The following is a 14,157-nucleotide window of genomic DNA, read 5'->3' as shown; positions in this document are numbered from 1 at the left end:
ATATACTTACATCATGTATATATTACATTTTATTATGAATGTTACTACATGACATATATACTTACATCATGTATGTATATATTACATGTTATTATGAATGTTACTACATGACATATATACTTACATCATGTATATATTACATGTTATTATGAATGTTACTACATAACATATATACTTACATCATGTATATATTACATGTTATTATGAATGTTACTACATGACATATATACTTACATCATGTATATATTACATGTTATTATGAATGTTACTACATGACATATATACTTACATCATGTATATATTACATGTTATTATGAATGTTACTACATTACATATATACTTACATCATGTATATATTACATGTTATTATGAATGTTACCACATGACATATATGCTTACATCATGTATATATTACGTGTTATTATGAATGTTACTACATGACATATACTTACATCATGTATATATTACATTTTATTATGAATGTTACTACTATACATATATACTTACATCATGTATATATTACATGTTATTATGAATGTTACTACATGACATATATACTTACATCATGTATATATTGCGTGTTATTATGAATGTTACTACATGACATATATACTTACATCATGTATATATTACATGTTATTATGAATGTTACTACATGACATATACACTTACATCATGTATATATTACGTGTTATTATGAATGTTACTACATGACATATATACTTACATTATGTATATAGTACATGTTATTATGAATGTTACTACATGACATATATACTTACATCATGTATATATTACATGTTATTATGAATGTTACTAAATTACATATATACTTACATCATGTATGTATATATTACATGTTATTATGAATGTTACTACATGACATATATACTTACATCATGTATATATTACATGTTATTATGAATGTTACTACATGACATATACTTACATCATGTATATATTACATGTTATTATGAATGTTACTACATGACATATATACTTACATCATGTATATATTACGTGTTATTATGAATGTTACTACATGACATATATACTTACATCATGTATATATTACATGTTATTATGAATGTTACTACATAACATATATACTTACATCATGTATATATTACGTGTTATTATGAATGTTACTACATGAAATATATACTTACATTATGTATATAGTACATGTTATTATTAATGTTACTACATGACATATATACTTACATCATGTATATATTACATGTTATTATGAATGTTACTACATGACATATATACTTACATCATGTATATATTACATGTTATTATGAATGTTACTACATTACATATATACTTACATCATGTATATAAAACATGTTATGAATGTTACTACATAACATATATACTTACATCATGTATATATTACATATTATGAATGTTACTACACGACATATATACTTACATTATGTATATATTACATGTTATTACGAATGTTACTACATGACATATATACTTACATCATGTATGTATTACGTGTTATTGCGAATATTACTACATGACATATATACTTACATCATGTATATATTACGTGTTATGAATGTTACTACATGACATATATACTTACATTATGTATATAGTACATGTTATTATGAATGTTACTACATGACATATATACTTACATCATGTATATATTACATGTTATTATGAATGTTACTACATGACATATATACTTACATCATGTATATATTACGTGTTATTATGAATGTTACTACATGACATATATACTTACATCATGTATATATTACTTGTTATTATGAATGTTACTACATGACATATATACTTACATCATGTATATATTACGTGTTATTATGAATGTTACTACATGACATATATACTTACATCATGTATATATTACTTGTTATTATGAATGTTACTACATGACATATATACTTACATCATGTATATAGTATGTGTTATTATGAATGTTACTACATGACATATATACTTACATCATGTATATATTACGTGTTATTATGAATGTTACTACATGACATATATACTTACATTATGTATATAGTACATGTTATTATGAATGTTACTACATGACATATATACTTACATCATGTATATAGAACTGACCTCATGGTTTTCATAATGATTGTGAATGATAGGCCAAAATTACCCAAAAAAAAGTGCAGTTCCCCTTTAAATATGCTGAGCTAACTTTTTCCATAACTATAACTAACTTTATATTTAATGAAAGTTATTTTACAGGGGACTAGGGGGGATATATGTTCTCCGAGGGGAGGCCCACTTTGAAAACTACTGTACTTGATAGTTTTGTTTTTATTATTGTTTTGAGTCGTTTAAGTTATTAAAATAAAAGCTACAGAGGTAAGCAATGATACAGAACATCAGCTATATGGGTTATAAATGATTATTCCCTTAAACATTCTATGTATTTAGTCTACTGTATTTCTATTTGTGTATTTATACTGCTTTTATTTTCTATTAGAAAAAATATGCATTTATTATTATTTAACTTGACACTCAGGCCTTTTATTATTTCCTTTTGTCTTGTATTCTAAGTGTAGGAAAACAACACAATGCACACATACTGGAGCTCAACAAATGACAAACAAAAACCTCACCCTGTGAAGATGGTTTACGCGACGAGTCCTGGAGGCTTCCTTTCTTTGGCGACAGACTGCTGTTGTTGTTCAATGAGTCCTAAAGACAGAAATGTTGTTTATTTACCTGGAATGTACCGCACGTCAGGTGTGCTCATGTGCCTACCTGCGACACGGCTGCTGTGAGGTTCAGCGTGGTGGGTCTGCTCTTCAGGGTGCCAAGAGTGGGCGAGGGTGGAGGGGAGGCCGAGGGGGACGGGGGTGCGTCCGGATCGTCCTCTTCCTCCTCCTCATCATCCTCATCTTCATCGTCGTCGTCAATCATTTCAAACTCCTGGAAGTCGTCCTGGAAGGAGCACACTGGGTGGTGCATGTCGTTCTTCTCCAAAATGAGGGCGTCCTAAGAGAGAGTGGATGGTCAAGTTCATTCAGTCATCAGAGTGCCTTCCTCTGACCGTAGGCACTATTATGAAAGCCGTACTTTATTTTCCTGGTACAAGCCGGCACGGTCAAAGCACTTTAGTGGGCAACTCTGGAGCAGATGTGTTTTGTGAACATTGAAGAGTAAAGAAAAATGTGGGTGAAATCCTACAAAGAGCCAGGAGGGTCGATGGCAGGAGAGGAGAGGATCAATCAATCACACATCTCTCAGGTTTCACCGGCTTTACTGGAAGACGGTGCACTAACTAAACAGACCACACCAGACTTTGCTGCAGTCTGCTGCACAGACAAGACTCCAGATCTACTTCCTGTTGGTGTCAGGGACAAAACAACTAGTAACCATCTATAGTGGTTCTATATTTGATTACTTGTTATCACACGATGCGCAACGGGAGATATTCAACTCTATTTTCCAGAAAGCTAAGGACCGGAGGGCCAGACTACCGTATTTTTAGAACCATAGGGCACACCGGATTATAATGCCCTAGAGGGGGTTGGGGGGTCACCATACTTGCCAACCCTCCCGATTTTTCCGGGAGACTCCCGAATTTCAGTGCCCCTCCCGAAAATCTCTTGGGGCAACCATTCACCCGAATTTCTCCCGATTTTCACCCGGACAACAATATTAAGGGCGTGCCGTGATGGTAATGCCTTTAGCGTCCTCTACAACCTGTCATCGCGTCCGCTTTTTCACCATACAAACAGCATGCCGGCCCAGTCACATGTTGTATGCGGCTTCTGCAGACACACGTAAGTGAATGCAAGACATACTTGATCAACAACCATACAGGTATAAAGAACTTTAACACTGTTACAAATATGCGCCACACTGTGAACCCACACCAAACAAGAATGACAAACACCTTTCGGGAGAACGTCCGCACCGTAACACAACATAAACACAACAGAACAAATACCCAGAATCTCTTGCAGCCCTACACCCCGCTACCACCAAACCTCGCCCCCAAACCCCGCCCACCTAAACCCTGCCCCCCCACACCGCAAACCCCCCCTCCGTCCCCCCAATCTCCCGAGGTCTCAAGGTTGGCAAGTATGGGGGTCACCCACATATGCGGTCCTCTCCAAGGTTTCTCATAGTCATTCACATCAACGTCCCATTGGGGTTGTGAGTTTTTCCTTGCCCTTATGTGGGCTCTGTACCGGCAATGTCATTGTGGCTTGTGCAGCCCTTTGAGACACTTGTGATTTAGGGCTATATAAATAAACATTGATTGATTGATTGACCGGATTATAAGGTGCAGTGCCGATGAGGGGGTCTATTCAGGTCTATTTTCATATATTAGGCGCATTAAAGGAGTCATATTATGATTATTTTCTACATGTAAAAGACTTCCTTGTGGTCTACATAACATGTAATGGTGGTTCTTTGGTCAAAATGTTGCATAGATGATGTTTTATACATAATCTTCAAGTAGCTTTCTGACAGTCTCTTCAGGATGCGCCGTTTTGTGGGCGGTCTTATTTACGTGCCTCCACTTGGACAGCGTCTTCTCCCCGTCATCTTTGTTGTAGCGGTGTAGCGTGCAAGGACGGGAGTGGAAGAAGTGTCAAAAGATGGAGCTAACTATTTTAATGACATTCAGACTTTACTTCAATCAATAACAGAGCAGCATCTTCTCATCCGTGGCTCACTAGTGCAACAACAACGCCCGAAATGTGTCCCGTGAAAAAGCGTCCTTGGGTGAATAATGTAAACTCACTACACCAGTATGTTTTAGTGCTTTCATGGCGAGTTTACTGACAGATATAAGTAAGAACTTATAGTTCTATAGCAGTGGTTCTTAACCTGGGTTCGATCGAACCCTAGGGGTTCGGTGAGTCAGGCTCAGGGGTTCGGCGGTGGTCAAGACACACCCGACTCATTGTGTAAGTAAAAACTTCTCCCTATCGGCGTATTAAGGATACGGCAACAGCAGAAGTCACACTGATTTGCAGGTGTGTCATTTGTTGTGAGTTTATGCGCTGTGTTGGTTGTGTTGTTTGAACAAGGTGATGTTCATGCACGGTTCATTTTGTGCACCAGTATAAAAACATGGTAACACTTTAGTATGGGGAACATATTCACCATTAATTAGTTGCTTATTAACATGCAAATTAGTAACATATTGGCTCTTAACTAGTCATTATTAAGTACTTATTAATGCCTTTTTCGGCATGGCCTTATTATAACCCTAACCCTCTAACCCTGGCCCTAATCCTAACCAAATAACTCTAAATTAAGTCTTTGTTACTTAGAATATGTTCCCCATACTAAAGTGTTACCAAAAACATATAACTTTGTTTTGAATTTGAAAAAAAAAAAACATTTTATTTTTCACTAAAGAAGGGTTCGGTGAATGCGCTTATGAAACTGGTGGGGTTCGGTACCTCCAACAAGGTTAAGAACCACTGTTCTATAGGAAAGTATTTTCTTCTTTCTGGGGGTGTAACAGAAAATAATTGAGAAGCACTGGTATAATAATAATAATACCTGGGATTTATATAGCGCTTTTCCAAGTACCCAAAGTCACTTTACATGTTAAAAACCCATCATGCATTCACACCTGGTGGTGGTAAGCTACTTTCGTAGCCACAGCTGCCCTGGGGTAGACTGACGGAAGCGTGGCTGCCAATTTGCGCCTACGGCCCCTCCGACCACCACCTATCATTCATTCATTCATCATTCATTCACCGGTGTGAGTGGCACCGGGGGCAAGGGTGAAGTGTCCTGCCCAAGGACACAACGGCATGGTAAGAGGCGGGGAGCGAACCTGCAACCCTCAGGTTTCTGACACGGGCGCTCTACCCACTACGCCATGCCGCCCCTATGACTAAAAAAGGTAAACAAATGACAACAACACCCTCGTTCTGTAGATCAGAAAGGAGAGGACTTAAAGGGGTGCCTTGGGGAACGCCTCATTGATGTAAATCACAAGTTTGGACCCCAGAGGTTAAATGTCAATGCTAAGATCTGCCAATGTGTTTACGGTGGTCCAAGTTCTTCTACACAACAGAGGCACTCTGGTGTTTTTAGGAATTCTCCCAGGTTTTGAACTGAACTCTGATTGGACCGCCAGCGGAATAGCCCTGTGGCAGGTCATCATTCTCACAGGGCGGAGTCATCTACTGCGCTTTGTCCATCTCATCCTCTGTTTCTAAAGACGACAAACACAAGGAGCAGCGATTCCTCTGGCTGGGACTCTGCCAGACTCTGCAGCACTTTCTCTGCCTCTGCTGTGGTTTTAATGGAGCCATCAAAGCGTGCCCCTCTCACATCACAATCCTGCTGACGCCGGCTTTATCTGCGCTTTACACCCGATCCTCCAGAGCACACCGGAATTTGTGCACAAATCCTTGTTATGAATGTGTTCCTCAACTTCAAGACTTACGGCCTGTCCTTCCAATGAAAGCTGTCACCAGGAAATGAGAGATGTATGTACAGCAGACCTCAGCTGTGTAGTGAAAGTGCCTCTGATGCAGATGATAATAGCAAGAACAATCATCTCAGAACTATAAATAAGAACAGCCAGTCTGCAAGAATAGTACATCAATAACACCCTTCCATTATCAGCCAGGCAGGTAAACATTGCAGCTTCACCTTAACTAACACTCGTCCACGGTCAAGATCATTTGACGTATATTTCTCTATTGATCTGTAGACTTCAAGAGCAGATCAATAAGGCAGAATCCCTGAACGGGGATCAGTTAGCACTGCTATGCCGATGACACTCAACTCTACCTAAAAACAAACCCAACCCCCTCTGCAGCCCTACCATCATCCACACTTACCAACTGCCTGGAGGACATAAAGGCGTGGATGAAACACAATTTTCTTCAACTGAACAGCTCCAAAACCGAAGCCATTCTAGTCGGCACCCCACATCAGACTCAAGTCATACACCATCCCCTTCACCTCTCATCCTCAATCACTAATCTGGGTTAGAATGGACCCTCACTTGACCTTTGAGGCTCAAATAAAACAACTGTGCAAGACCTCCTTCTACCACCTCAGGAACATTGCTAAACTCCGCCCCTTACTCACTCTCTCTGATGCCAAGAGGCTCGTCCACGCCTTTGTCTCCTCCAGGCTAGACTACTGCAACGCACTTCTTGTCGGGATCCCCAGCAAGAACATCCAGAAGCTGCAATACATACAGAATAGTGCTGCTAGGATCCTGATGAGAGTGCGGAAATATGACCATATCACACCAATTCTCAAATCCCTTCACTGGCTTCCTGTTCCACTCAGGATTGAATACAAAGTCTCCCTACTAACCCACCAGTGCCTCCATGGAAATGCCCCCCTCTACCTCAAAGAACTACTCACCCCCAAATCCTCCACACGACACAGGCTAACCTCTTCCAACCTCCGAGGACAAAGCTACGAACAATGGGAGAACGGGCTTTCTGCTCCGCCGCTTCCAGCCTGTGGAACACTCTCCCTGACCACCTGAGGGCACCACAGACTGTGAATGCTTTTAAAAAAGGCTTAAAAACCCTTCTTTTTTTTAAAAAAAAAAAAACTTTTTTTAGATATATGCATACTAGTTCTAGCTATTTGGCTGTTGTAGTTTTTATTTTTATTTATTTATTTTTTATCTTTTTATTTTATTTTTATTTTTTTTAATACACTATAGCACTTTGAGATTGTTTACTCAATGTAAAGTGCTTTTTTACAAATAAAATCTATTATTATTATTATTATTTTAGACTTATTCTTAGAGATGTCCGATAATATCGGCCTGCCGATATTATCGGCCGATAAATGCTTTAAAATGTAATATCGAAAAAAACCTCCCTCCCCCATTTACACTCATTCACACAAAAGGGTTGTTTCTTTCTGTTATTAATATTCTGGTTCCTACATTATATATCAATATATATCAATACAGTCTGCAAGGGATACAGTCCGTAAGCACACATGATTGTGCGTGCTGCTGGTCCACTAATAGTACTAACCTTAACAGTAAAAGTTTACTCATTTTCATTAATTACTAGTTTCTATGTAACTGTTTTTATATTGTTTTACTTTCTTTTTTATTCAAGAAAATGTTTTTAATTTAATTATTTTATTTTATTTTTTTAAAAGGACCTTATCTTCACCATACCTGGTTGTCCAAATTAGGCATAATAATGTGTTAATTCCACGACTGTATGTATCGGTATCGGTTGATATCGGTAATTAAGAGTTGGACAATATCGGATATTGGCAAAAAAAGCCATTATCGGACATCCCTACTTATTCTATGTCTTTACTGCAGTTTTGCAGGCTGCTTGGATGGCACCAAGCATACGAACATTAAACCACCGCTTCAGTTGATGGTGTCATCGGTCTGATCTGAAAAGATGCTGGCACGCAAACTAAAAAGCATCAAAATATCAAAAAGGTTAAAAAGGTATGCTGATAGGGCCTCAAAAGGTACCAGGGCTGCAACTAACGACTATTTCTATAGTCGATTAGTCAACGATTATCTTAACGATTAGTCGACTAATCGGATAATAAAGTGTACACGTATTTAATGGCTCTCATTTTACCATCGACTTCTAAAACCAAAAGTTATTTCAGGCATGAGTTTACTAACAACAAAGATGAATAATTCATTATATTATTTATTTATTTATACTGTAACTGTGCTGCTCATTCAGCTGTTACCAAAATAAAATGACTTTTAAAATGTTGTCCGTTTTAAAAGAAATGAAAGGCAAAGTGCTAAAAAACAAACAATTAGCCTTGTTTATGTATTTATAAAAAACATTAAAAGAGCAGCAAACAAAACACAAAATCTAACTTTCTCTCAATAAAATATCATTTTGTGATCTTTAAAAAGCTGCACACTGATATATTGATTATTGATGAACAGTTTTAGCACTCTAATAGACTCAATGTGTATAATTAAATCCATTCTTAAAATGTTGCCTAATTAATTGATTGTATCTTATAAGACCTCCACATTGGTGCCTGAAGGTAGAGAACAAGAAGAAGCTCATCGACTACGGTGTCGGCACAGACTACATACAACTTTTCAGGACATATGCAGATCCCAAAAACACATCAGCAGGCACCAGAAGGTAAGAAAAGTTGCTTTTGCATAATATTGCGAAACAAAATGCCAGGTAATGTCTGCTAATAGGTGACATTTTTGGGTCCTTATACACACACACCATAGTAATACTCATATGTTGAAGCACAGTACGTCTGACTATGGTAGCCATAATGCTCCGACAATCCATCAAGCGGTGAGTCTTCATAGCTTATCGAAGTCATACTAAAACATTTTGGCAGATCTTTGAGGCCGTGTGTAATGTTCTATATTCTCAATAGAAAATGTATAGTTTTGTTGTTGTTTACTGGCTTCAGCCTGTAGTTCACATGTAGCTCTTATGTTTGACTACAATCATATTGCGATAACACGTATCTCTTATGTGTGACTGCCATCTACTGGTCACACTAACATTACATCATCTACCTAATAAAACAGCTTGGAGGTCGGTAAGCACAACCGGAATTATTCCGTACATTAGGCGCACCGGGTTATAAGGCGCTCTGTGGAGTTTTGAGAAAATGAAAGGATGCGCCTTATAGTGGGAAATATAGGGTATGTATTGAGCTCCTTTCACAGCTGCAGCAGATTCCATCCATCTTCTTCCGCTTATCCGAGGTCGGGTCGCGGGGGCAGCAGCCTAAGCAGGGAAGCCCAGACTTTCCTCTCCCCAGCCACTTCGTCCAGCTCTTCCCGGGGGCTCCTGGGGCGTTCCCAGGCCAGCCGGGAGACATAGTCTTCCCAACGTGTCCTGGGTCTTCCCCGTGGCCTCCTACCGGTCGGACGTGCCCTAAACACCTCCCTAGGGAGGCGTTCGGGTGGCATCCTGACCAGATGCCCGAACCACCTCGTCTGGCTCCTCTCCATGTGGAGGAGCAGCGGCTTTACTTTGAACTCCCCCCGGATGACAGACTTTCTCACCCTATCTCTAAGGGAGAGCCCCGCCACCCGGCGGAGGAAACTCATTTGGGCCGCTTGTACCCGTGATCTTGTCCTTTCGGTCATAACCCAAAGCTCATGACCATAGGTGAGGATGGGAACGTAGATCGACCGGTAAATTGAGAGCTTTGCCTTCCGGCTCAGCTCCTTCTTCACCACAACGGATCGATACAGCGTCCGCATTACTGAAGACGCCGCACCGATCCGCCTGTTGATCTCACGATCCACTCTTCCCTCACTCGTGAACAAGACTCCGAGGTACTTGAACTCCTCCACTTGGGGCAAGATCTCCTCCCCAACCTGGAGATGGCACTCCACCCTTTTTCCGGGCGAGAACCATGGACTCGGACTTGGAGGTGCTGATTCTCATCCCAGTCGCTTCACACTCTGCTGCGAACCGATCCAGTGAGAGCTGAAGATCCTGGCCAGATGAAGCCATCAGGACCACATCATCTGCAAAAAGCAGAGACCTAATCCTGCATCCACCAAACCAGATCCCCTCAACGCCTTGACTGCGCCTGGAAATTTTGTCCATAAAAGTTATGAACAGAAAGGACAGCCTTGGTGGAGTCCAACCCTCACTGGAAACGTGTCCGACTTACTGCCGGCGATGCGGACCAAGCTCTGACACTGATCGTACAGGGAGCGGACCGCCACAATCAGACAGTCCGATACCCCGTACTCTCTGAGCACTCAGCAGCAGCAGATTGAGACCTGAATCCACTTGGACTAATTGGAATCTCACAACGGGCTCTTCTTTTGCCAGCGAAGGTCAATCTAATGACATCCTGGTCATCCGTGGCGGAGTCAGTGCGTGGATACGCTGCACGACATGAAGGGACCGTTAAAAAAAAAAAAAAAATCATCTGAAATGTGGTGTGCATGATGTTTGTTGTCTGCTCTGTTTCTAAATTCCCCGACACACATTGTACGTGTATCCACCTGCTGTCGGCATCCTTGTACTTGTATCCACCTGCTGTCGGCACCATTGTACGTGTATCCACCTGCTGTCGGCACCATTGTACATGTATCCACTTGCTGTCTGCACCATTGTACGTGTATCCACCTGTTGTCGGCACCATTGTACGTGTATCCACCTGCTGTCTGCACCATTGTACGTGTATCCACCCGCTGTCGGCACCATTGTACGTGTATCCACCCGCTGTCGGCACCATTGTACGTGTATCCACCCGCTGTCTGCACCATTGTACGTGTATCCACCCGCTGTCGGCACCATTGTACGTGTATCCACCTGCTGTCAGCACCATTGTACATGTATCCACCTGCTGTCGGCACCATTGTACGTGTATCCACCTGCTGTCGGCACCATTGTACATGTATCCACCTGCTGTCGGAACCATTGTACGTGTATCCACCTGCTGTCGGCACCATTGTACATGTATCCACTTGCTGTCTGCACCATTGTACATGTATCCACCTGTTGTCGGCACCATTGTACATGTATCCACCCGCTGTCTGCACCATTGTACGTGTATCCACCTGCTGTCGGCACCATTGTACGTGTATCCACCTGCTGTCGGCACCATTGTACATGTATCCACTTGCTGTCTGCACCATTGTACATGTATCCACCTGTTGTCGGCACCATTGTACGTGTATCCACCCGCTGTCGGCACCATTGTACGTGTATCCACCCGCTGTCGGCACCATTGTACGTGTATCCACCTGCTGTCGGCACCATTGTACGTGTATCCACCTGCTGTCGGCACCATTGTACGTGTATCCACCTGCTGTCGGCACCATTGTACGTGTATCCACCCGCTGTCGGCACCATCAACCTCCGGGCTTTATGGTGCACGCCCAATTGGGGGCGTCCCTGCAGACGAGGGTGTGACGCCATGTTGTATCGCAGACAGACGCCCACTCGCCCTCTGGAATGTCTTTGTGCTCGAACGTATGAGCATGTGAAGCAACACATAACTCCTCCAACAATTGTGTTGTGTTTAGTCATTGTGTACTCTGGACTTTGTTGTCATCCAACAATTGTGTTGTGTTTAGTCATCTTGTACTCTGGACTTTGTTGTCATCCAACAATTGTGTTGTGTTTAGTCATCGTGTACTCTGGACTTTGTTGTCATCCAACAATTGTGTTGTGTTTAGTCATTGTGTACTCTGGACTTTGTTGTCATCCAACAATTGTGTTGTGTTCAGTCATCTTGTACTCTGGATTTTGTTGTCATCCAACAATTGTGTTGTGTTTAGTCATTGTGTACTCTTGACTTTGTTGTCATCCAACAATTGTACGTATACATTACATATCCCTCACCATCGATACATGGAACCAATTACAGTTCATACATGTCATTGGTATCGGCCGATCACTCTCATGGATGAAATGCATCAATATATAGTGATACATGGTAATATTAAGGAAGACAAAGTAAGTGACTTACCTTTTCATAACGATCAGAGTCATAATTTAGTCCGATCCCGCAGTCATCTGTGATTTCTGAGAGATCTTCATCGTCAAACTCCTCCAAACTGATGTCGTGGGCGGGCCTATAAACACATCAGACACACACACACATCAGACACATCAGCCAAATAGACACACACATCAGTCAAATAGACACACATATCAGACACAAACACATCAGACAAATAGACACACATATCAGACACAAACACATCAGACAAATAGACACACACATCAGACACACACACCAGACAAATAGACACACACATTAGACAAATAGACACACACATCAGACACACACACAACAGACAAATAGACACACACATCAGACAAATAGACACGAACACATCAGACACACACACATCAGACAAATAGACAAAAACACATCAGACACACACACATCAGACAAATAGACAAAAACACATCAGAGAAACAGACACACACACATCAAACAAATAGACAAAAACACATCAGACAAACAGACACACACATCAGACAAATAGACACAAACACATCAGACACACACACATCAAACAAATAGACACACACATCAGACAAATAGACACACACATGTGACAAATAGACAAAAACACATCAGACACACGCACATCAGACAAATAGACAAACACATCAGACAAACAGACACACACATCAGACAAATAGACACATACACATCAGACAAATAGAAAACAATACATCAGACACACACACATCAGACAAATAGACATACACATCAGACACAAATACACACTCACACACACATCCGAAAAATAGACACACACATCAGACACAAATACACACACACACATCAGACAAATAGACACACACATCAGACACAAATACACACACACACACACATCAGACAAATAGACATACACATCAGACACAAATAGACACACACACACACACACATCAGACAAATAGACATACACATCAGACACAAATACACACTCACACACACGTCCGAAAAATAGACACACACATCAGACACAAATACACACTCACACACACATCAGGCAAATAGACACACACATCAGACACAAATACACCCTCACACACACATCAGACACAAATACACACTTACACACACATCAGACACAAATACACACTCACACACATCCGAAAAATAGACACACACATCAGACACAAATACACACTCACACACACATCCGAAAAATAGACACACACATCAGACACAAATACACACTTACACACACATCAGACAAATAGACACACACATCAGACACAAATACACACTTACACACACATCAGACAAATAGACACACACATCAGACACAAAGACATCAGACACAAATAGACACACACATCAGACACAAATACACACTTACACACACATCAGACAAATAGACACACACATCAGACACAAAGACATCAGACACAAATAGACACACACATCAGACACAAATACACACTCACACACATCCGAAAAATAGACACACACATCAGACACAAATACGCACTCACACTCACATCAGACAAATAGACACACACACAAGACACAAATACACACTCACACACACATCAGACAAATAGACACAAACACATCAGACACAAACACACTGATTGGAGAGCTAGCTTGTGCAGCTAGTGGCTCCATGACCATGACTTCTGTTTTGCTCGGTCAGCCGTTTTACTGCCGTGTTACAGACACCGTTTGGAAACAATGAATAAA

General features: G+C 40.6%; 1 protein-coding gene across 3 annotated transcripts in view; it reads right to left on the bottom strand.

The window, feature by feature from the left end:
- Positions 1 to 14,157, bottom strand: part of mapk8ip2 (mitogen-activated protein kinase 8 interacting protein 2) — a 57,020-nt gene that overhangs the window by 12,570 nt on the left and 30,293 nt on the right. For all 3 annotated transcript variants that reach the window (XM_062041019.1, XM_062041020.1, XM_062041021.1), the window contains exons 2-4: positions 12,442 to 12,547; positions 2,773 to 3,006; positions 2,628 to 2,706 (exon numbers count right to left, since the gene is read on the bottom strand). In XM_062041019.1, the coding sequence (XP_061897003.1) occupies positions 2,628 to 2,706; positions 2,773 to 3,006; positions 12,442 to 12,547 (419 nt within the window). The remainder of the gene's footprint in view (positions 1 to 2,627; positions 2,707 to 2,772; positions 3,007 to 12,441; positions 12,548 to 14,157) is intronic.

The sequence above is a fragment of the Entelurus aequoreus genome, linkage group LG03, assembly GCF_033978785.1.
Source record: "Entelurus aequoreus isolate RoL-2023_Sb linkage group LG03, RoL_Eaeq_v1.1, whole genome shotgun sequence".
Taxonomy (NCBI): domain Eukaryota; kingdom Metazoa; phylum Chordata; class Actinopteri; order Syngnathiformes; family Syngnathidae; genus Entelurus; species Entelurus aequoreus.
Note: the sequence above shows the minus strand (reverse complement) of the source record. Positions and strands in the feature narration are given on the sequence as shown.